This window comes from Lissotriton helveticus, chromosome 5_1 (assembly GCF_964261635.1).
Source record: "Lissotriton helveticus chromosome 5_1, aLisHel1.1, whole genome shotgun sequence".
NCBI lineage: Eukaryota > Metazoa > Chordata > Amphibia > Caudata > Salamandridae > Lissotriton > Lissotriton helveticus.
Genome location: NC_136065.1, coordinates 1,294,970,081 through 1,294,995,783, shown reverse-complemented (window position 1 = coordinate 1,294,995,783; position 25,703 = coordinate 1,294,970,081). Strand labels below are relative to the sequence as shown.

General features: G+C 46.2%; 1 protein-coding gene across 1 annotated transcript in view; it reads left to right on the top strand.

Moving 5' to 3' along the window:
• Positions 1-520: 520 nt before the first annotated feature.
• Positions 521-25,703, top strand: part of LOC144753589 (transcription factor Spi-C-like) — a 75,735-nt gene continuing 50,552 nt past the window's right edge. The window contains exons 1-2 of the mRNA XM_078641228.1: positions 521-636; positions 900-1,041. Of these exons, the coding sequence (XP_078497354.1) occupies positions 634-636; positions 900-1,041 (145 nt within the window). The 5' untranslated portion in view covers positions 521-633. The remainder of the gene's footprint in view (positions 637-899; positions 1,042-25,703) is intronic.

Here is a 25,703-nt window from a genome sequence, read left to right as displayed (position 1 = left end):
AAGCCTCAAAAGTGAGGACTGGGCTAGGGAATTCCTGGTTCGGAGTAACTTCATCTGCGAGATTTTATGAGGAAAACCCCAGGGGTAATTTAATGCAGCTATATGACACCGGAGATTGGAGGGTGTAAAGCGTGCATCCACTTAATTAAAATGATATGCTCAAAACCAAAGATAAACACACAATACAAATTAAGCGGAAGGCGCTGACAGAAACAAGGAGTGGGCAAAGAGCAACACAATTGGTTATCGAAATAAAAACAAAAAAAACTTCCTCCCCGGCTCTTTACCTCAGACACGTGAGCTAACACGTGCCTCGGTTCGCGGAGGACAGAGGGGTGTTTTTTTTGGCCGGTCTTCCAGCAGTTACGGAGAGGAATTCCCCGGTGTCAGATACCTCCCTGCACCGGTGGGTGTGTCCAGCAGGTGTGAAGAGGGGGATTTTGTGGGCCGTGGACAGCACTGAATAATAACGTCACGCAAGAGAAAACCAGAGCCTATAAGAGGTGTAACTGAACCCCCTTCAACGCCAAGCGCACCTGTGGAAACTAAAGCATTGATTCGCGAAACGCCGCAGCTCCGCAGGTAGCCTCCGGCGCAGGGATTTCTGAACAACATCGCCTGTTTCAAGAAAACATGGTAACTAGAGGGGCCCTCAACGCTTCATAGAGTAGCACACCCGAGTGGGAGAAAGTTGTGCAGACGCGCACAGTTTGTGTAATCGGAAGCGGGCTATACATAGCATGTTTGTTCAACACATGCCGTGGTAAAGGCATTTCTCTCTGTATTAATGAATGGCGAAAGAGCCTCTTCGTTCGCAGAGCCTCCCGGCAGGACTCGTCTGTGATTCCCCAGGCGACGGCAGCTTTATTTCCTTGTACTGAACGCTTTCTCTCTCGCAGGAGCCGCTGCCCTTGGCGCTGGATCTGGAGCTAGACCTGATCAGCGAGGTGATCGTAGGGGAGGAGAGAAGCGGACCGAAGCCCGCCCCGGAGCGGCCCGAGCAGCCGCCTCCGCCCCGGTGCGTGCAGCAGGCAGTGCCAGGTAAGGGTCGGCCGCTGAGAGGTGCCAGCTTCGGTGCGCCTCAGACCCCCCCACCCCTCCCTGAAACGCTACACTGCTGCCTTTCTGTGACATAGAAACACTGCAGCCAGAAACTCAGCACAGCCCAATCACACCCTGAAACAGCACTACCGCTTGGGGAACAGTGCTATGTACTACTGGCTAGCTCCCTTATCACAGCGGGCGAGGCGCTCTTCACTGCTCCAGGCAGATGCCATTCTACACAAGTCGCTGGCAAACTGCTGGCGTTTTGCCTGACCCTGCTCTACCTGGCCAGGTAAGATAAAACAGGGGGGGGCATATGTACGAGCACCTATCGCCACCACAATATCACTTTTTGTGACGTTTCTGTGGCGATAGGGGCTCTGCCTTTTTTACAAGGCAGCATTTAGTCACTTTATGCCTTGTAAATAAGGCACCCTTTATGCTTAGCTTGAAAGGATGGGCAGTGGGTGTTGTGGTGGGCATTCCACTGCAACAGCCATTGATTGTTACGCTGCCCCCTATTTACAAGGGCAGCATGAATAGGAGGCAGTGACAAAATATAGACCAGGGAAAACCTGGTCTTAAGTTGGCGGAACGAGGAGAAATGCTTATTTCTCCTTGTTTTGCTTTTTCCATGTGTGCTGCCTTGTGCAGCACACATGGAAAAAGCAAAACACCTTGGATTGTTTATGTTCAGAAAGGTGACCGTTCCTGCACATAAACAATCATGTAAAAAAATGACATGTGTGCTGCATTAAGCAGCACACATAGAAGTGACAACATGGCATTTCAAGATTGTTTATGTGCAGGAAGGGGGACTTTCCTGTACATAAACATTCTTCCCCTGCACGCAGACACCCTGGCACTATGTTCAAGTTCAAGTTCATGCATTTATAAAGCGCACTACTCACCCAGAGGGTCTCAAGGCGCTGGAGGGAGGGGTTTATTTTTTATCGAATAGCCATGTTTTCAGTTCTTTTCTGAAGGAGAGGTGATTCTGAGTAAGGCGGAGGTGGGTGGGGAGTGAGTTCCAGGTCTTGGCAGCCAGGAAGGAGAAGGATCTGCCACCCATGGTGGTTTTTCGGATGCGCGGGACTGCGGCGAGGGCTTGATTGGCTGATCTTAGTTGGCGGGTGGGATAGTAGAAGGACAGTCGGGTGTTGAGGCATTCGGGTCCTAGATTATAAAGGGCCTTGTGTGCGTGGGTAAGAAGGCGGAAAGTAATTCTTTTGTTGACGGGAAGCCAGTGGAGGTTTTTTAAGTGACCGGTGATGTGCTCTTGGCGCGGGATGTCTAATATGAGTCTCGCTGATGCGTTTTGGATGCGCTGGAGCTTTTTCTGCAATTTTGTTGTAATTCCGGCGTAAAGTGTGTTGCCATAGTCCAGTCGACTCGTGACCAGTGCATGGGTGACAGTCTTTCTTGTTTCGAGGGGGATCCAGCGGAAGATCTTTTTGAGAATGCGAAGGACGTTGAAGCAGGAGGACGATACCGCGTTGACTTGTCTGGACATTGAGAGGGAGGAGTCTAGAATGAAGCCAAGGTTACGTGCATGGTCTGTGGGTGTGGGCGCAGATCCCAAAGCTCAAGGCCACCAGGAGTCGTCCCAAGCTGAGGGGGAGGATCCTAGGATGAGCACCTCCGTCTTGTCTGAGTTGAGTTTTAAGCGGCTCTGTATCATCCAATCGGCTACTTCTTTCATGCCTTCGTGAAGCTTGTTTTTGGCGGTGTTGGGGTCTTTGGTGAGGGAAAGGATTAGCTGGGTGTCGTCGGCGTAGGAGATGATGTTGAGGTTGTGTTGGCGTGCGATGGAGGCGAGGGGACTCATGTAGACGTTGAAGAGGGTGGGACTGAGTGAGGAGCCTTGAGGTACGCCGCAGATGACTTCGGTGGGCTCTGAGTGGAATGGGGGGAGTCGGACTCTCTGTGTTCTCCCGGCTAGGAATGAGATGATCCAGTCCAAGGCTTTTCCTTGTATGCCGATGTTGTTGAGGCGTTGTATGAGGGTGTTGTGACAGACAGTGTCGAAGGCGGCGGAGAGGTCGAGTAGAATGAGGGCCACTGTTTCACCGTTGTCCAGAAGTGCTCGGATGTCGTCAGTTGCCGCAATGAGGGCGGTTTCGGTGCTGTGTTTGGCCCGAAAGCCGTTCTGTGAGGGATCCAGGGAGTTGTTGGATTCAAGGAAGGCTGCTAGTTGGCTATTGACGGCTTTCTCGATGACTTTGGCCGGGAAAGGGAGGAGGGAAATGGGTCGGTAGTTTTTCAGATCTGAAGGGTCTGCTGTTGGTTTTTTCAGAAGTGCGCTGAGTTCGGCGTGTTTCCATATTTCTGGAAGGGTGGCGGAGTCGAAAGAGCAGTTGATGACATCGCGGAGTTGGGGAGCGATGATGGAGTCAGCTTTGTTGAAGATGTAGTGGGGGCAGGGGTCCGAAGGTGAGCCAGAGTGGATTGAGTTCATGAGGCGAATGGTGTCTTCAATGGTGATTGGGTTCCAGGAGTTGAGGTAGTTAGTTGGAGGGGTGGGATCTGAAGGGGGTGGGGTGAGTTGGTCATTGGGAGTATTCTTGAAGCTGTTGTGGATGTCGGCAATTTTGTTGTAGAAGAAGGAGGATAGCGTATCACAGAGGTCTTGGGAGTTAGTGATGTCGTTGGATGCTGCGGGAGGGTTGGTGAGTTCTTTGACGATATTGAAGAGTTCCTTGCTGTTGTGAGAATTGTTGTCGAGACGGTCCTTAAGTGCTGATTTCTTGGCGGATCGGATCAGTTGGTGGTGTTTGCGGGTGGCTGTCTTGAGGGAGGCCATGTTGTCTGAGGTTGGTTCTTTTCTCCAATTCTTCTCCAGGTTGCGGCATGTCTTCTTGGAATTTTTAAGGTCATCATTGAACCAGGGAGCTTTTTTGCTGGATGAATTCGACTGGTGTTTTTTCAGGGGTGCTAGTTCGTCCGCACTGTGGGTAATCCATTGCCTGAGGTTGGTGGCCGCTAGGTTTGGGTCCGTTGCCAGGGTGGGAGTGTTTTGGCTGAGTGATGTGAGGAGTAGTTCGGTGGTGATTTTGTTCCATTTTCTTCGGGGAATGGGTTGTGGACGGTTGTTGGCCAGGGTTGTTTTGTAGCTGAAGTGAACACAGCTATGATCCGTCCAGTGGAGGGCTGTAGTATGATCGAAGGAGATGTGCTTGCTGGAGGTGAAGATAGGGTCGAGCGTGTGTCCGGCTATGTGAGTGGGGGTGTCAACAAGTTGTTTGAGTCCGAGATTGGACAGGTTGTCCAGAAGGGTGGTGGTGTTGTTGTCGAGAATGTTGTCAAGGTGGTAGTTGAGGTCTCCTAGAAGAATGTAGTTCTCGGAGGCGAGGGCGTGCGGGCTGACAAAGTCAGTGATGTCGTCGCTGAATTGAGACCGGGTGCCTGGGGGCCTGTAAATGAGGGTTCCTCTAAGTGTGGTCCTGGGGTCGGTGTGGATCTGAAAGTGGAGGTGTTCGGCGGTTGCAAGATTGACGTCAGAGCTGGTTGTAATTTTGATGGTGTTTCTATGGACGATGGCGATGCCTCCTCCAGTTTTTTTATCGGTGCGGTCTTTTCGAATGATCTTGTAAGTGTCCGGTATGGCTATGGCGATGTCGGGGGCAGAAGATGCATTCATCCATGTTTCAGTAAGGAAGGCGATGTCAGGTGACGCAGTGTCGATTAGGTCCCAGAGTTCGGTTGCATGTCTGTGGACCGAGCGGGTGTTCAGTAGGATGCATTTCAAGTCGTTGGGTTCGGAGCTGTGTGTGGAGGGAGTGTGTTTGGTGAGGGTCCTGACGTAGTTGAACTTACAGGAGAGGCAGGAGAATGGGCCGTGGGTACGTCCTGGGGTAGCTTCGCAGCAAAGTGGGGTGCGTCCGGCGTTGAGGGGGAGGAGAGTAGCGGCATCATAAGTTACTCTGGGGGGTTGGGAGCGGCATGGAGCAGGGGGACGGGCGCTGGGCGCGGTCCAGGCGCGGACGGGCGTAGACGGGCTTACCTTTGGCGCACCTTCGGCGCGGCCGCAGCGCGTTGGGACATCTGACATAAATGGAGAGTGGAGGGGGCGGAGCGTGGGAGGGGCAGCAGGGAGGCGGTAGTGTGGGTGAGGGGCGGGCCAGGGGATACCAACAACAAAATGGAGGGTCAAAGGGAAAGGCAGACAGGGGCAGCTAATGCACAAATGCGTCGAGTGAGCACTTCTATGAAATAAATACACAGACACAGAGAAATGAGCACAGCAGCCTGAGCGAGGTCGCGCTAATGATGTCAATCAGAACAGCGGCGCTATGCCTGAAAAGCGCTACAATGCTATGGTAAACAGCGCTACAATGCTATGCTAAACAGTGCTACAATGCTATGGTAAACAGTGCTGTACTAAACACAGAAGTAACGATACCAGAGACGCGATAGCATGGAGCGTTACAGCTGAAAGTGAGGAGGAGCGTGGGTGAGCGACCGTTCTGAAGAAAGTCCAGGTGGTCACTATCCTGCAAGGGTGCCTGCATTGACGCTACACAGCTAAGTGTAGTACCAGCGCAGGGGGGAACGCAAGGCTGCACCATATCCTTGTAAATATGGTGCAGCCTTAAGTCTCTGAAGTGGCGGAGTGAAGCGTTAAGCCAGGAAGGCTAACTGCTCACTCTGCCACTTCTTTGTAAATATCCCCCCAGGGTGTTTCCTTCTGACAGAAGAATGCAGACAGGTAAACTTGACTTTCCAGTGATGAAGTTCTCTCTGAGGCAGAAGGGAGGGGTCTCTGAGTTTCCCTTGGTGGCATTGGCACAGCACCAAGGCATTTGTAACCAGAAATACAAATTGTCTACTCGAACCTAGGCACAAACGCCTACGAGCTCTGCATCGCCACAGTAGGGGGCACTGCCCTCAGATAAGTGTGGAGGCTCACAAACTCTGGTCTCGTTTACCCGTAAAGTTCGAAGTTCCTTCAAAGAATGAAGTTGATGCTTGGTGGAATGTATGTCAAGTTTTAACTAATGCAGTTTGTTTTTTGCTGTGCATGTATTGTGCTCTCTTATCTGGAAGCCAATTGTAATAAGATTTGTCAAATGTACGTATGATAATTCCAGGAGCTAAGGGTATGGGACAGAAAAATGTCTGCTTCCTGCAGAAAAGTGTAGCCGCTGCTTCATTTAAATTAGGGATGTGCACAATTTGCATGATGGGCAGATGCGTACTTACGCACAATTTCGGCCGAATTGTTTGACATTTCAGGTAATTATGTAAAATGCAAAACTAGCATTTGGTGCTATATTTTAGCACAGCGTTTGTGCTCACTTACATTTTAGTAATGAGAACGCATTTCACACAAGAAAATAGTGCAAAAAGCACAAGCCGCTCACGTTTTAATGGGTTTGTGTTGTTCCCCGGCGCTTGTGCTAAATGTTTGCCGTAAATGGAGCATCATTATGTGATGTGCCATAATAGTGTAAATTCTGGCATTTTGCTTTACAGGCGTAACACAAAAATTACGGGAGATTATGCCTATATAATGAAAACTTCTCCAGGCCCACTAAAATATGACATTGCTGCAGAGAGGTTCTGGCTCGGCTCCGGTTCAGAAAGCTGTTCTGCAAGTGTCTGTTTATTTTTTAACCTGCTGTACAGTCATGGTTGCAAGCACACGTATATTGTGGCGGGGCGGGTTATATGAATGGAATGTATCTAAGTTTCAGATTTAGATTGATAATGCAGGGACTCGGGCAATGCCTGAGGGGCCGATGTCCAGTTCCAACTTTGGGCTGCTTTTTTATCAGTCTGGGGGGCGGATTAGGTCGGTGTCTGTGTTCGGATGCAGCCAGCAGCCCAGGGGGTGCCTGGGTGGCCTTTCTGGAGGCAGATGGGCGTCCATTACCATCCGTATATTAACAGGCAGAGGCAGTGGCGGCTGGTGACATTTGAAAGTGGAGGGCCTTAACTTTCTGTCCGAGTGCACTGTGGCGAGTGAGCTTGAAAATCTTAAGGGCAGTTCGGGGGGTTTTCCACCGAGAACATGGGTAAATGGTACATTTTCAAGCAAGTTTGAGAAGCACAGAGACTAGAGCTGCAAACACACAGAGCCCGCCACAGAGGCTATGTTCATAGGTGAAGTCCTGCTGAAACTAAAATGCATTAACATTCTAATATCAGTTTCCCCACTTAAAAAGAGAGGGAACCCTAGAAAATGAGTTTTTCATTACATTTTCAGACAAAATTAGGAACATTCATAGACAATCCACACATGCATTACGCACATTGTAAAAACAAAAAAAAAGCATGTGCCAATTATTTTAAGGTGATAAATTATACTCCTTGGTTACTGTAAGCCAAGCAAAGCACGGAATAAGCTTCTTTAAAAGGTTTCCTGTACCCTGATTTGAAAGTGTGGCATTGCTCTGTGCCACTCAAACTGTCTACAAGAGTAGCAGCCTCCTGGCCCTGCTGCCTTCTCGCTAAAGTGCACGTGCAAGTGTTGCTTTGCAGTACACTACATATTTCAGGCTGTTCTGGGGGTACTGCCATTGTTGCAAAGATTTGGGGGTGGGGATAATTTCCACTAGATCTGAGTGGTTTGTTATTAGAGCACACTCATCCTCCCAGAAGAAGCCCAATGTATTACTTCACTTGAAGATACAGTACACGCAAATCAAGCGCAGATGGTGGTTGCACATGTACTGTTCACAATTAGCTGCACACGAATTTCTCTGTTTGGACAATGCAGAGTGCGTGCCTCAAGCCTCCACATCTCTAGAAACATGAAAAGCAATACATGCTTTATACTTTTAATTTCAGGGCGAGTCAGTATCACCTCAGAATCACACCCACCCCATGCTACCTCTGCATTTAAATCTCTTCAAATCGTCAAACAGAATGCACATTTTGCCGTTTCATTTTCTGCTTAGAGCCAAGGTGATGTGGCGATAGTCACGAGTTGCACAATGCGGCGTTGCTACAGCCTTCTAAGCTCAGCAGGCAGCGAGATGCACGCGACCTGTGGTTTCTATGCCCAGAGAGCTGGGCCTGGGGCACCACTAGTGCTACGGACCGTCAGCCTGAGGGCAGGCCGCAGGTTTCAGAAGAGAGGTAGGACCCATTCCTAATTCAAAACAAAGGTCTGCTTGCTTTAATATGAGCTGTTTGGAGACTGGCGGGAGGGATGGGTGTGCAACACTTACCTAAATAGCGCTATAGAGTACTAGCCATTTCTAGGCGCTGTGCTAAGTATTACGGGTCTTGGAGCCAAGCAGTCAGGAGTGTCCCATAAACCACTTTTTTCCTAGTTTTATGTAGCGCAACTCGACCCGAAGTTATTAGAGCGCTGTACATGAACGCCAGTTATATTACACCAGGACACGTTCATGTTATTTTTAGACACAGGGAGATTGTATCATGCCCAGAATCATAGGGTGTTGAGCCATCGTTCCAACCATCCATCAGTAAAGAAAGTCTGTGCTTTGTGCGTGGTTTAAAAAGCCTGTCTTTTTTTAAACAGACCCAGCACGGAGATAACAGGCTAATGACTGAAATCTGCAAGAAGTAATTCAAGCGCATTCCTTCAGAGGTTACGGAAAGGGAGCTCTTTACATGTGACGTCGACGATAATAAATAATAAAATATAATAAAACTTACCTTGGCTTCAGATCCCGCTTTTCTCCAGAGACTGCAGAATCCCGCCGTCCTGGATTTTGAAAACGTCTGGGCTCTCGTCAACAGGAAGGCTGCAGGCAGCCTCCCTCCCCTCCACCGCAGCCAGCGCTGTGATTAGTTCGGCCGGCTGCCCCAACACCATGTCATTTCTCTGTATGCGGCAGCATACAGAGAGCAGGGAGAGTGGGAGGGGTTACTCGAGGGCAGGGGGGAGCGGCTTGCCCACTGTTCCTAATACTGTCTGTTTGGAAGTCTCTCAGGCTGCCCAAACAGACAGTATTAACAATAGTGGGCAAGCCGCTCCCCCCTGCCCTCGAGTAACACCGCCCACTCTAACTTCTGCTTTCTCGCCATGCGCGAAGGCAGAAACAAATGGTAGTTATTATGGTAATAACTACCATGTGTTTCTGGGCGCCCAAACGCCCCCATGGACAAACCGCCACTGGGCAGAGGTGTCACTCCCTTTCTCTCGCTGGGCCGACCCCATTAATGTATGCAGAGCGAGCGGGGAGGGGGGTCTGAGCAGAAATGGCCTCACTTGTTAACAGGTGAACCAGTGTGAACTAATATGTGCCTCCCCCCGCTTGTTTTTTATACAATTTCACAGAAGCAGTGTTTTTTGGAAGGGCAATATGCAAATGTGGGCCACTTTTTTTTGTGTGCCCTGGCCGATTTTCAATCCCAATCCAACCTTGTATTTAGATACTATCCCGTCTGATAAAAGTCACTCAATACTGTTATATAATCCAATATTCAAAAGTGAAACTCATCTGCTTGTTAAAGAAATACACCTTTTCGAATATTGAAGAGGCTTTGTTATATTTTTACTTGCCAAATATTTTGAAAGCTTGGCTCGGGCTCCGACTTTTAGAGCCAAGCCAGCCCCTTGTCTTGCCGCCGTATCAGCTCTCCATGTTATTTTTCAGGCTCTTCCACCTCTACGTCGTTCTGAGAAGTTTTGCTACTACACCACTAAAGAGACACCACTTTTCTTAGAAATCAAATCCTCCTCTTCTTCTTCTAACCCTAACTGCTGGACTAGTAAAGCTTAGACTGCAAACATAGATAAAAAGTCCCCTTGTGCCTAAGCGTTGGAGAATTCTGATTGGCTTGAAACTTCAGAACTAGGTAATTCCAGAGCTTACCCCCTAAAGCCCGAAGTGATTTTCCACCAGCCTCTATCCCTTTGCTTCGAAAACATTCCACAGGAAAGCTCTCCTCGATCACAGAGGCCTGAGTGGGTAATTAGTGATTACAACTCAATGGCTAAGAAGTACTAAGCTATTTTGCTGTTGCAAACCCTGAGATTAAGAAATTTAAGACGATTTGCTACCGCAAAAGGTCTTTTTCATAATCATTAAATCGATTTTGCGATATGGTAGAGGCTTATCAAATTGCTAAATGGTTTTAGAAATGGGTACTAAATCGCAGTTTGGAAGGTGTGTGTTTGGGGCGTCTCTTTCAAATTGCAATTCGGTATGAGATGTCAATGGGTTTGGGCACCGTGCAGAAGGGTCGCTCCAGGCTGTGACGGTTTTTATGTTCTCTTTCTCATTAGTGCTCCATAACAAGTGCACACACGGCATTGTTATTATTGCTTGTTGTAACTCGATTTTTTTTTTCCGGTGGGATGCAGGCTTCGCACAGGGCCTGAGAACATTGGTATCGGTAGAGGGAGCCAGAGGGTCGCAGTTGCCAGACCGCCAGTACGCCGAACGCCAAGCAGGGAGCAGGGAGCAGCGAGCACCGCGGTTCGAGCAGCAGCAGAGAACGATCGATCGCCGAAACGCAGAAACGCGCTACCGGCTTACCGGCTTACTGACCCGTGAGCTGTGGCCGTGTTGCCTTTGTCTGCCCTCGGCTGCCGAAAAAACCCAGGAAACGGGCTGGCTGAGTGGGCGTGGGCTCACAGCCAGTCAAAGCCGCGCCTGTCTGCCTGCCTGCCTGCCTGCCTTTGATGGGAAGCCCGCAGTGGTCCACGGAAGCTGTGGAAGCTTCCCGCGCCTGGTGCCCATCTGGTGCTTGCCCGGGATGATTTGCGGTGAGCAGCCGTTTGCAGCGGAAAGAGGGCTGGAAGGCAGCTAGTTTAAACGCCGGTGAGCCCCGAGGCAGTGTACCTGTGGAAACAGTGCAGAGCAGATACAGAGTCCACGGAACCGCGGAATTGGCTCTGAGCAGCTTGGAGCAGTCAGCTGAGCCATCCCTTCTACAGATGTGTTTGGCCCCTCCTGCTTTCTCCTGCTGAGAGGCGGAAGGGCTCCAAGAGGAGATAACGAACCATAAAGAGGACAGAGAAACCTTTGGGTGACAGGAGCTTGGGAGCTTAAGTTTTGGCAGAACTACGTGCCATAAAAAACTAAAACAAATACAAGGAGCAGCACCATTGGAAGATCCACCTAATTATCAAAGAGGCGCACATCGTAGCCCACGCCATCTCTATCTACCAAATTGCCCGCCCACCAAACCCGTCCCTTCGCCATTACCTCAGTCATCACCCCAACCACCTCCTCCACCATTCTCCAAAACGGCTAACTTCCTGACGGCAGCTGCCCGAATTAGGTCACAGTCACACTGCCACGCACTTGGTCACATATGAACAGCTTTCCTGCGACAGTCGGTGGACAGGTGTCCTGAAGAGCAGACAGGCCTGGAGGTAAGCCGTGGCATAAGCCGTGGTGTGTTGATTGGTGGGTGTGTTGGCTTGGGGGAATAAGGGGGAAAAGGTCTCCCCGAATAGAATATAGGGAGCAGGGCGAAGGGATAAGAGACAAGGGAAAAAGGTTTCTGTAATAGGTTTCTGTGAGAGGCAAAAGAGCCACAGCAGCACGGGCATAAGGAGTGGAGCGGAAGGGGGATCAGGGGCTGTGTGATTCCCCATACCGCCGGCGGGTCAGAGCAAGCAAACAACAAAGTTTGTAAATCACCTAAACATCAGGAGGTAACAGAAAGTCATCTTCAGAGATACTTAAGAAAATCGGCATTTCCTAGATAGACTCCCAGACCATCTAAACGTTAAAGCCAGCTAAAATATTGCTTATATAGGAAGGAAATCCCATAATACGTATAAATTTCAATCCCAGGAATTCCAAGCCAGCCGATTAGTAGGAAAACACTTTTGAGTAATTGTAAAAAGACCATGAGGTCAGAAAAAATTCGACAGGCACCAACATACAAACATAAGAAAAGAGCTGCTACAAAAGACCAAAGCAAGCAAGTATACAAAAATAAAACACAGGAGACCGCTGGGAATGAATTAAAGAGCCTGATCCCAGTCCCCACTCCAGAACTTTTCAAGTTTGGGGAGAAAAACCCAAGGCACAAATTTCATTTTCTAAAAGATCAAATGGCGGCTATTTACGCAAGAACAGAAGAAGAAAAAAGCCTACAAAGCCCATTAAAACCAATAAACTCAAATACATCAAGTAAATGGGAAGGAAATGATCAGATACAACGAGAAAATCAGTCAATACTTAAACCAAGTAATGAATTGGAAGGTAGCAAGGGCACTCTGCCCCGAGAAAAACTAACGATTAAAAACTGGTTGTTAAAAACAGCCCAGATCCATGTACCGAACTGCCAACTTATGTCCACACCGGACAAGACAAACATTGAAGAAAATGGAAATAGCCTAACTTTAAATAATGATCAAAGCCAAATTGGATGTCAAGTGAACCCCCAAGGGAATACACATAAGATAAACTGGACAAGATCATTCTCAATTTTCGAGGAAGAAGAACTGCTGAAGATGCTGGAGGTAAACGTACAAAAAACAGAGGAATCAGGGGGGAAAAGGCAAGTGGAAAACAATGAAACAGAGCGGTCAATAATAATAGAAAAGGGAGAAAAACGGGAAATTACCTCAACACCCAAAAAATCAATATCCAGTTCAATCAGTAGGAAGGATTGTAAACCTGAAAAAAGTGGTCTTCAACATGGAAATGCAAAAAAACACTTAGCAATAACTATTTCCTCCGCCAGTGGCTTCGAGTCCATGGCAGGGGCCCCGACGCGTCCAACAATAACACAGACGGCCCCCTGGAGCGATCTATTACTAAAAAGTTTACAGCAAGCAATCGATGTCTTAAATCTCCAATCTGACAAACTGGACGTTCAGGTGGATCTAATGAATATAATCATAATGCATATAGCAGGAATAAACACTAAATTGGAAACAATCTCAGATCACATTGCAAGAGAAACAATAAAGGAAACACACAGGGTAAATCAACTGCACCAAACTGCGACTGTGGGAAAATAATAGACAAACTGGCTACCTTACCAGCAATCCTGTCAGAAATCTTACTTGTGACACGCACAACAAGGTCTCATGGAGAAATGTCATACCAAGAAACAAAGACCGAAACTTCTAAGACAAAAGAGCAGAAAGGCAAATGTCTATCCCCTGAGAAAGAAATGTTATCTGAAGAAAGGGAAATAAACGAAAAAGGTCAAGAAGAATCTAATACACATTTGTCAGCGGTTAAAACTGAAATCCAATCCAAAAGACCACGTAAACGAGCACGGAAAGCCAGGAAGAATGTTTCCAAAACCAAAGAAGAGTCAAAATTACCCCATATTCGCACAAAGAAGGATTACGAGTTCAATAGATCAGAGAGAAGAATCAGACATAATAGAAGCTATAAACCAAGAGGAAGACACAGAAGAAAACACTGATCCGTTAAAAAACACAAAGCAAGCAAAGACAACGCTTACCTTCCAACAAACTCCTAAAGATGATAGAATCACAAAAATAAATCCTCCAAATAAAATAAAAAGAATAGTGGACATTACAGCAAAACCACAAGGAGGATCAGGAAACAAACAACAAAAGCCACAGGTAAAGCGCAAGATAATTCAAAGTTGACTAATGGGGAATGCGATGGAAGCAAATCAAACCAATTTGGCAAAGTAATTAACCACAAAATCCAAACAGAGCAATTAGAGCAATCAATGAGTATGAACACCAAACTAACAATCACGGTAGGAATCTACAAAGGAACACATAATGCCCCTCAGAAGGAAACGCAAAGGAATTTTGAGAGGCGGATTACAACACATAGGCCAGCCGAACCAGCATCATGGTTCCAAAGAGAAGCGGTGTCATCATTAAGATCCAATTCAGTAGAAATAGCCAGTGCTAAGCTCCCAAGGCAAGACACTTACCGAGACCAAACAGAGGAAAGAAGTGAACATAGCCGGACTCAGACAACCCAAACGGTTACCTTAGAGGCCGTAAACTACTATTCAGGCCAGAATATCCAACAAAAGGCAAAATGGACACGTTGAACCGGGGGAATATACTAAGGCTATTCAAGGAGATTCCGAAATTAAGGGAAATAACAACTAAAGACCTTATAGCAATAGAGTTTGTCCAAACAAATAAGGACCCCGACTGTGAAATGCGTTGCACCACATGGGTATCAAAGGAGACAACGGACCTTATTTTCTCCACAAGATCTGACTTTGAGGCTTGGGGCATAACGCTTAAAAATCCCACCCAAATAAAGTATCCATACCCATTATTAAACAGCATGGCCCCCCTAGTAACAAATATTAAAGTACTAGCAGCCCGTCCCGATGTTGTCCGGGAGCAAAAGGCTGCTTCAGGGCCCCGCCTGCCCCGACGTTAAGCCTGCTTCAGGGCCCCGCCCGCCCCGACCCGCCCGCCCCGACGTTAAGGCTGCTTCAGGGCCCCTGAGCAGTGGGAGTCTTTCTTATCTGCACCTGAGTTCCCCGCTCTGCCGCTCCTCGCCGGTCATCACCGCTCCTCCCCGCTTGTCCGCAACTCCTCTCCGCTCCTCCCCGCGCTCACGTCCCCCGCTCTTCCTCTTGCACGCCGCACCTCCCCGCGCTCGTGATGTCATCTCGCACGTCGCGGCCGGCGCTTCTTCCTAGGGACTACTTTTTTTTATATTAAATTTTTTAAAGAACGTTTTTTTTTTTTTTAATATAGCCTATGTCCATCTGCTTGCCCTGACGTTTTCAAAGATGTTTTGGGTGTGTGTATTGGTGGTGTAGTTTTCGAGTTTACCTGGCTCATTGGAAACACTTCTCTCTTTATAATAGTAGTATAGATTAACATCTTCCGTTTTAAGAGGAGCAAAAAATGAGCCAATTACCCAACAAATAAGGAGGGAAGCCGTGTCTTCCAGCAAAAATCCGGGCCCACAAAACCTCCGACCAGATGTAGATCAGGATTGGTCTTGGATCGCACAGGTATTGAATTCGCATCGATCCTGATGGAAACAGTTCGGAAAAAAACAAGACAAGAAAGATACATCGAGGACCAAATGAAAGTGGAAAGGAAAATAAGAATTTGCTCATGGAATGTTCACGGTTTCAAAAAAATGGAACAAGATCGTGAGACAATTGCCTTCCTGGGTTCTTTCGACATAATTCTGTTGCAAGAAACATGGAACGTTACCCCCAGACAAATCATAGGATACAAGGAACACCATGTGATGGCGGAAAAAATAGCAAAATACGGGCACCCTAGGGGGGGTCTGTCCACATTTATAACTAATAAGTTCAGTTGGAAGTCAGAGATAATGGACTCAGGGGTAAATTGGATACAAATTATAAAGCTAGAAAACAACAAATCAATATTAGAAGTTGGGTAGAAGTTACTGATTTTAAATGTTTACATTCACCCTGAGAAGACCACAAAAATCAGTAAACTGCTAGAACTGATAAATTTAATAAAAACATTACAAATAACTCACCAATACAACGGGATGCTGATCACAGGTGACTTCAACATTAACTTGATAAGAGTAAAGAGTAACAAATGCAAAATCCAAGCAACATGGAATGACCTGGAATCACTGGGACTAATGACGCTTAATGGAAACACAAAGGGCGATCAACCCGCAAAAATCACTTACATGTGTGGAAATAAAAAATCCATAATAGACCACACATTGATTAGTAAAGAGTTCATACCGTTGGTTAACCATTTTGGTATTATAATTTGACCCGAAAGTGACCATTTCCCGCAGGAAACTATACTGAATTTAAATTCACAACAAAAAGCAGGTATCGCGTCGCTAGCCCCAATCCCGGAAGTTAACAATTTAAGGAAACTCAAATGGAGAGGTGTTATAACAAATGAGATAATGGAAACAGTGTATACGCAAGTAGAAAATATACAGACATCAGAACCTCACTCGCTTGCAAAAAATTGGGAAAATCTATATACACTCCTGCTAGAAAAATTTCCGGCCAAGCCAACATTGAAACATGCATATGACGCCCATAAACCGCCATGGTTCACCACAAAGCTAAGAGTAAAAAAAAAGGAAATTGCCAAAAAATTAAGACAATTGGCTGCTTTAAACAGACAGGGAGTGGTTATAGACAATAGCGAGTTACAGAAAATGCGAAAAGAATACAAAAAAGATTGTGGAAAGGCAAAAAGGTTACACACTGGGAAAATATGGGTAGACCTGTTAAGGACAAGTAAACTCCCAAATAGCAGCGAATTCTGGGGCCTAATCAATAATTTATCAAAAGGAACTGGAGGGCAGCTAAATATAGGGCAGCTAAATATAGGAATAAGTGAAACCGCATGGCTGAATCACATAGACATCCTATACAACAATCATATGTGGCAATCCCCGTGCATAGAATCGAGGAAGGAAACAAACAAGGGAATGGATGTGGGAAATGAAGTAATAACGCACGGAACATACAAAAGGGAAAAAGAAACACCAAGTGGGGCACCTACGGAGCCTTCCCAGTTGACAACAGTGGAACAAACGACTCTGTTGATAAAAAAAATTGAAAACCGAGGGCGCAGCAGGCCCCAATGGGCTACCAAACGCCATATTTAAACAAGACCCTGACTTCTGGGCAAACTACCTTACCCCACTTTTCAACCAACTCTTCACTGATCAAAAGATACCAAGGTCCTGGTATGGCAACATCTTCCACCCCATTTTCAAAAACGGGAGCAGATTGGAACCAGGGAACTATAGGCTGATAGCCCTCATCGACGTAGAGGCAACACTTTTTTCATCATGTATATTACGCCATCTACAGGAATGGATAAATAACAACAATATAGTCCCGAAGTTCCAAACGGGATTTAGAGAAGGCATGGGATGTACGACAAACCTCACCGTTCTGTCGTTATTAATAGAAAGAGCAGAAAAAAAGAAGGTTGGACTGCTGGCTTGCTACATTGATCTAAAATCTGCGTTCGACAGAGTGCCAAGAGACCGGTTATGGAAAAAGCTAGAATCTTGGGGCCTCCCGCAGAAATTAATAGACATATCAATCCCCTTATACAGTGAAACATGGGCCAAAATAAAACTTGGTGATGGGAGACTGTTATCAAAACAAACAAACATAAGAAATGGACTTAAACAGGGATGTGTGCTCTCGCCAAGCCTATTTAATGTGTATCTAGCAGATTTAAATAGTTCTCTGCTACAGGCTAATGGGCACCCACCGAAACTAGCAAACAAAGCAATTCAGTTTCTGCAATACGCAGGTGACATTGTGGTTCTAAGCCACACACCTATAGGGTTACAAAGGGTCATAGACAAATTAACAGAGTACCTCGACATAGTAGGTTTGGAACTTAACAACAAAAAAACAAAGGTCGTGGACTGGTGGGCCCGAGTAAAGGCTCCTTCAGATGGTATGCAAAGAATATCCAAATTGAGGAAACAGCCACATATAAATATTTGGGTATTAAATTATGCACAAACATGTCAATGGTAGAACAAAAAAGAGATATCTCAGCAAAAGCACAATTGTTGACCTTCGCCTATAAATTACTCCAAAAGAAACGTCCATGCCCCTCATACGGCCATCTTCTAAAGGTCATGGCAGCTCAACTGTTACCCACTTTGTCTTATGGGCTAGAAATATGGCATGGGAAAGAAATCGACATCCTAAATAAATTACAGATTAGAGTATATAAATCCGTATTTAATCTTTTTAATGGATCGTCTCCAGCACAAATACGCCTGGAATTCGGATTACAAAATCAAGTCTTCCAGAGGAAAGCAATCTTTGCAAAATGGTGCTGGAAACTCAGAGCATCAGAAACAGGAACACTAAACAACCTTTGCTGGCTGGAAATTAAGAAACAATTCAAAGAAAAAGAACCAAACACTTGGGGCTCTTATCTGGGAATTGCCCTGGAGTCACTAAAAATCAAGTAGGTTTGGAACAGCCATTTGGAACGAACAACCTTCAACAAAGTTTGCGAGCTTAATGCAAAGTCACTATCCTTGCTAGAAGACAAAAGGATTTTAGCCAAACGCTTGGTCTGTAATCAATTCATATAAAAGATTAAAACCACAACTTTACCTTGATGCTCATTTTCGGCTATCGTTGAAAATAAAATTCATGGCATATAGAAAGGGTGATCATTGCTCCAAAGATCTAATACCAACTTGGAAAAGTAATCAGCAAGAAAAGACATGCCGCCTGTGTGGGTATCATACAGAAAGATTGTACCATTTAATGTGCACGAGCGAGACAGTAAAAAACGAAGAAGACATTTGTTGAAATCAATCTTAAACGTTTTAAGAATCCGCACCTGCAGGCAGGCGGTCACTAACTGGTTGGGCGCATCATCGAACATCCTTTTATGCCGCAGAGTAAAATTCATGACTCTGGTAGAGACTTTACTCTTGAAAAGCGAACCAGATTAAAACCTGGGCGTTCTTCTTTTTTTACTTGTAAATTTTAAGGAACGTATTTTTACCATGTTTTATACTGATGTTTATTTTACTACATGTACACTTTTAAGGTTGTGATAAACCAAATAAAGTAAATTTTTGAATTGAATTGAATTGAGATGTCAATGGTTTGCCACCATAGTCCTCGTTGTAAATCATTAATAAGGTATTGACCTCTCAAAGGAGGTAGTAACTCAAACACAAAAGTGAAGAAATCCCATTAGGTCCTCTCCACAAAAGTGAAGAAATCCCATTAGGTCCTCTCCACTTTGTGAATGTTAAAAATAGATTTTTAGGGAGTAAACAGAGGTCCGCTGAACCACAGCCAACTCTCACACTAACATAAAAAAATGTTATAGTTTCTTACCTCTTCTTTAACGGGTTGCATTAAAAAAACACTTTAGAGGTGGTCTTCTGAGCCTTGCAGCCCACCATCTATGTGATGGCCTCCATTAGGAGTGAGTTACAATTCGCAGAATACCTCTTAATATTCATGTGGTAGGTCAGACTGCAGTCCACTCAGACCCCGGATTTTGCGAAAGAAGCTATTAGTACATATGTTGGTTCACAAAGTCAGAAGAATGTCTTAAAGTTAGTGCACAATTGCAATTGATTTTGGTGAATCACTTTTTAGTATATTTGTCCCCTTACAATTTTCAGGCAGTGATTCTGTACTGGTTTGACTAAATTGTACAGGAAATCCCAGATATGTGGTGTTTTAATACTCCAGATGGTAAAAACCACAAGCACCAACCATCTGGAAGAACATCACAATCATCAGGAAAGGGTGGGTTTTCCTCAAGGTTTTGGACCATAGCTTCTGAATATGACATAGAAAGTACAGTTTATGATTGAACAGCACTCCCAAGTTCCATACTATTGTTACTAGAAGCGGGGGAGTGCCAAAAATGGAGGTGTTCCCAACTGGGTAGGCCAAAACTCGTGACACCATAGCTGAGAAACTCCTATGAAAAGCAGATCAGTTTTATCTCCATTTAAGAAATCTCAGAGCATCCATTACTGAATTGCTGGCAGGCAGTCGTTCAGCCATAGCATCGATTTTGAGAATCATTGGTCACATTTCAAAAACAATTGTGTGTAATGTGCAGAGGAAAGGGTAATTAATAAATGAGTGAATCAGGCCACAGAGGCTGAATAAACAGATTGAAGAGAATAGGGTAGTGAGGGTTTGGCAAAACGAAAAGGTAGTAGCAACTTCTGATTGAGACCTGTAGGTCAGAAAAGGAGCAAATCATGATTGTGCCTGCTTCTCTAAACCTGCGGAAAATAAATGGTCCAATAGCATGTTATGGTTGACTGTATGAAATGCTGTAGAGACATCCAAATGTTTAAATATATACTGGTGTGCCCAAATAACCCCACAATGCCTGGGCACGAAACTTATTATATATTAACATGGTATCTAATGGGGATAGATCATACAATTATTTGTACCACAATGAAACATTACTTTGTCACTGGAATATCAGTATGATTTATATTAAACATTTTATTTACTTAATTTTTTTAAATTTTTGAATAGGTTTTTGCCAGTTTTCTCAATTGCATGCAAAGCCCGTATAGGTGGGACTGTTGAAAGGTAAAAGTATCAAAGTTATGAAGTCACAGTCCGTATTTAATATAAAACCAATTAAAAAAAAAAGTTTGGTTAAATGAGTAAACAAACATAGGAACTACTCTCAATTACACATCTTAAAAATAGCACAGAGGTTGTGAATCTGGGGCCACTAGAGTTGCACATGGCAACGTCAAGTGGTGGGCAATGCCCAGGTGTCATAGTAAATACACAACGCTGCAGACGGGAGGGAGAGAGTGTCGCAGGAGTTGTCCAGTGGGGTGTGGAATTGTTGGCGCTCACTCAGAGTTTTTCAGAAAGGCACCCCATGTGTCTGAAACTGGGTAGGTATAGAGTCCCTTCACCTCCTCCCAAGAACTCTACCTGAACCCACACCAGCATGGAAAGCATCTATGCGGAGGGCGCCAGGAGGATGCGCAGCCTTTCCCTTACGTGTGATCAGTCTCCTTGCTAGCAGGAGGGCAAGGTCCACAACCTGTGTTGCTGCCTTATATTTAACACATCGGTAAAGTCCCAGGATGCACACCTCCCAAGTGTATATAACATTTTATTTACTTCATTATAGTATAGTAATCCTCACTCCTCACACAAAGTACCTGGAGTGTTTGTTGAAAGTAGACAAAAAAAATAAAAAAATCACCATTAATCCAAACTGCTTCAAATGGGGTTTCTGGTTGGCTAGGGTGTGAACCTAAGACAGGCAGAACCCGCTACTCTAGTCAGGGTAATGGAGTGACACACACACACACACACACACACACACACACACGATAATCCCCTTGGTAGCTTTGTAGAGCAGTCAGGCTTATCCCAGAGGCTATGTGTGAAGCGTTTGCACAAAACACATACACACACACACCTCCCCCATGACCCACAACATAGAACACAATAAGAAACTCTACACGAGGTTATATAAAAAATATCCTTTGTATTGTACCAAAAACCATTAGACAACAATCACATAATTCACTTTGCCACTAGGCAATTGTCATAACATCACATAGACCATGCATCACTTTGCTAACAGGAAATTGTCATAGCTGTACATGTAGGGAAATAAGATAATTATTTCTAAGTTGCCCACATCATAAAAACATTATAAAAATAACACCTTACATCATCACTGTGTAGAATATGTAGTCCCTGCAAATTGTACTTTTTATTGTGTCACCAGGCATAAAGTAACACTCATTATAACTTCAGTGTATGAACTTCAGCAGCCCAGTGACCCATGGATTACCAGATATCCTTATGACCCTACCAGGTGCAGCTTCCCTGCATTCCTAGATAGGGTACTTGATAGGGTACTTCCACATAAACATATTCTTCACCGCATTCCCCATGAAATTGTTGCATCTAGGTTCCTGCCCCCAAGGTATGTAATACAGCTGCTGCCCGCGATTGTGTGATACAGCTGCGAGTGAGGGCAGGGGCTCAATCCCCCAAAGAGGGGTCCCCGTGTACTCTGCTGAGTGTGGTGGGGAGACCTCGCTGGATCTCCCACTTGTTGTGCAGCCGGCTGCAGTTGTCCATAGACGTGAAGTGATGCTGCCCCTGTCCCACCCCCTTCAGGGAGTGCTTCCGAGACCTTGATCTTGCCCCGGCAGCTCAACTCGGGGTGGGTATGTGTCTGTCCCCCGCGGCACTCACTGCTCTTCTGGGTCCCAGAGATAGGTGTTGCTTGCCATCCTCGAGATTTGCCAGGTTCCTCCCTTCATGAGCTGGGGTCTTCCTTGGCTGCTTCCAGCTCTCCCTCGCTGGAGAGGTGGGTCTGGCCCTGTTGCAGCTGACGCAAACACATGCAGCGATCGAGTAGCACCTCCTGCTGTAGCCCAGGTTGCCACGGCAACGAGGGGCATGAAGAAACTGTGCAGAAGGGAGACTTCAGGCAGCAGAACGGTCCTGGACAGAAAGGCACACTTAACTCCATGCCACCTGACAGTCTCATGCCGGGTTCCTTCACAGAGTGCTCACACAGGCAGTGAAAAGAAGATCCTGCAACATCGCTCTCCACACGCTGACTGCCCAACAAAGCGCTCCTCATGCGCTTTCACTTTTAGAACCAAAGGGAAAGAACACAGCACTGTAGTAATCCAGAACCCATGGAGCTCCTGAGAAAATAAAGCACACAGAGCGCTCGTAGAGCAAAGCAAACAAGGCTCTGTGAAAGTGAATCTTGCAGAGCAAAGCACACAAAAACTTTGATGTCTGAGTTTCCCACAACAGGAGGCCAGCACACACAGGCCCTTGGAGAATACTTCACACGCCGGATACCACAGCAGAGCAGAGCAAAAAGAGTCAGTCCTTTTACTCCACCACAGAGAGAAGAAGCAACTGCAGTCCAACCCACCCCTCACTTAGAAAAAGGAGCATTCCTCACACAGTTCTTCCGCTCTTCTTTAGGGCCAAGACTGATTTGCATATTGCTGGGTCTGAACTGGGGTGGTGACGAGAGCTAAAGAACAATGATGGATTCTACCCAGATCTGTGAGTGGGGGTGAGTGTGTGAAAGGTTTCAGTGCTCCGTCCATCATCTCTTTGTGTTTGCAAAGTAAGAAAATGCCCACTTTCTAAAAGAGGCATTTTCAATCATCGAATTTAAAAACCACCTTTACAAAAAGGTGTGTTAGTTCTGAGTTCAGAGAGCCTAAACTCCATTCCCCTATCTTGTCCCAATGGAAAGTCATACTTGTAAGATAGTACAAAGCAACTCCCATGTAAGCCTATGGGACAGATAACTTTTTAATAGTGAAAGACAAAATGCACCCTATTTCACTATCAGGACATGTCACACACCAGTACATGTCCTACTATTTACATACACTGCACCATGCCCATGGGGGTACCTTGAGCCCACCATAGGGGTGCCTTAAATGTAAGAAAAGGGAAGGCTTGGGCCTGGCAAGTGGGTGCACTTGCCAGGGCAACATGGCAGTTTACAACTGTGTTTTTGGACCCTAGAGTGGTAGGTCTGAGACATTTACAGGGCTAGTCAGGTGGGTGGCACAACCAGTGCTACAACCCCACTAGTAGCATTTGATTTACAGTCCCTGGCACACACCGTGCACCTTACTAGTGACTTATCAGTAAAACAAATGTGCCAATCATGGATAACCAATCAGATCAAAATTTATATAGAGAGCATATGCACATTAGCACTGATCAGCAGTGGTAAAGAGCCCAGAATCCTATAGCCAGCGAAATCAGGGTCAGAAAAACAGAAGGCACAAATTTGGGGTTAACCTAGCGAAAAGAGCCAATTCCAACACAAAATAACAACTATAACTCAATCTTGTTTTCAGTCTTCCTCATGTACTAGCAAAATGTGGCTGCACTCCTGATTTCATACGCAATCCAAAGAGGATGTAGTCATTTTAATGGTAACACTTTGGTGGGCAGTCCTACTCTGAACCTTTTGATTGTGTGCATAAAATTATTTAGCCTCTGAAGACTAGAAGACTCCTCCAAAATGTCTTGTCGACACGTTTTGGCTCCACTATAATTAAGGCCTCTTTAAAAATTGAGAAGATCAATCATATAGTATATGCAACCAATAAAAGCTCTATAAATGCCTTTACATAAACTTGCGTCATATGTGAAAGACCAGGTATAAACACATATATGTGTACACTGGGGGGGGCGCAGTGGTCTCCTGGAACAATTCTGCTTCCCCTAAGGCTGCCCGAGCATTCTCCACAAAGGGGAAACTGTCCCATGAAGACTTGCTTCCCCTTTTTAGGACTCTCCTAGCGTTGCAGCGCGCATGCGCTACTCTCTTTGCGAGACATGCAGTATACGCTGTAGCGGGGAAGCTTAGTTTAAGCTCCGCCCATCTTTTGATTGGCTTACATCCTAAATACTGCATTCTGATTGGTTTTCGGCGTATTAGTCCCTCCTCCTGACGGCCATGTCGTCATTTGTGTCCTTCCATGGCTATGGGCCCCTTTACCTTAAAAAGTATTTTGTTCTCCTGCCTCCCCCGTTCCCTTCCACAGTCTGTGACTTCTTGGCACCCCCCCACCCCCCCACTCCCGTTAATACCTTTTTGGATGCCCTCACTTCCGTTTCAAAAGCAATAGGTCTCGTGTAAATACGAGTCATATTGCATTTTAAATGCTTGTTTGTCCTGTGATTTGCTGGCTGAATTTGCACTTCGCTTTGTTTGTCTTGCGCGCTAAGCCGGAGAGCAGCAGGAATCGCTGGGCGCGGCTCAGGGGGCCATGGAACACAACTTGCTCGACCTCCCTTCGGTGTTTAACTCCCGACCTCCCCCTTCGATCCCCCCCTATGTGCCCTGGTTCTTTTCGAGTCTGAGATCTCTACCTTTCATCACCAGTGCATGATTCAGAACTTGCGACGCTCTCACACTCACTCTCGTATGATTTTTATCTCGTGAGTCCGTGCCCTCTTTTCCATGCCTGCCAATGCGCTCTGTGAGGAACCGTAACCAGGGCAACGTGGCGTGTCAGACTCTAATATTAAATTAGCATTTCTTATTTGGCTAAGTCCTTCTTCTGGGCTCGTGCAGCCTGTGTTCGGATGTCTGTGGGGGGAGCAACCCTCCAGCTTTTTGGACACTTCTCTTCGGCAGACTTGTTGTGGCACAAGCAGCGCCCTTACGAACGAGTAGGGTACAACTCTCCAACCCAAGGCTGCCAATGTATAGGCACATCACATAAACCTTTAGATGTATTTTAGCACAGTTGTCAAGCAGGGTGCTGGCACAAATGACAGACAAGGAGGACCATGCTCTTTGATTTGACCTATTGTTTATTTTACTTTAATGTTTATTGTACAGAAATTGTATTATTCTTTATATAGAAATCAATTGCAGGCTCCTTCCTTCCCTCCACCTGAATGTCCTTGCTGCCCCCCTGGATCTTGCCTAGTATTTTTACCCATGCCCTCTCATTCCTCTGTCCACCTCCTAATGGATACCCTGTGCCCCTCCATGCTCCGTACCACCTTGCCCTCTCCATTTCCTCTGCCTGTCCAATGCTGCGTCCGTCCCTCATCCTGGCATCTTCTCCCGGGGCCTCTGCTTTTGTCCGTGCCCTCTGCCATGCTCCATATAACACCCTTGGCCTTTCTACCTCCATCTCAAGCACTCATCCCTCTCGGCTCATATTCTGTCTGCAATCCCTTCTCAGGTCTCGGATTCCACCCCACCATCTCCATACCCCCGATTTTAAACTCGATTTACTTAAAGCAGTTGACTTACAAAATGTCTGCTGCACAAACTTTAAACCCTGGAGGATGTGCAACCCTCCCCTCCCCCACCCCCCCCCCCACACACTCATGGAGTTTTCCTCCACATCTTCTGTGTTTTCCCCTAAAGTTATCTCTGAATTACTGCCGACTAATCTTAATTTCTGCTCAAAGTGCTTCAGCCCCCCCCCCCCTCGTTGTGTGTGTCAGTCCGGATGAGACCACTTCCCAGGCACCCACACAGCCGCGTACTTCCCAGGTCTTTAAAAGAGCATTTACTTGCTAACAAGTCTTTGTTGTGTTTTCACCCCTTATTATAGCCCCTGCAGCTCCACGGTGCATATTGCTGGAAGAATCAGCCCCTCCCCGAAATTTTTAGGAGGCCCCCTCCCCACCCCCCCCGAAATTTGGCTCTAGTTGTGCCTCTGGCCCCCACCGTGTTATGCTTCTTGAGGTAGTGTTTGCCATGAGAATCGTGGCTGCAGGTGGGGTAGTACAGGGGGCATGGGTGG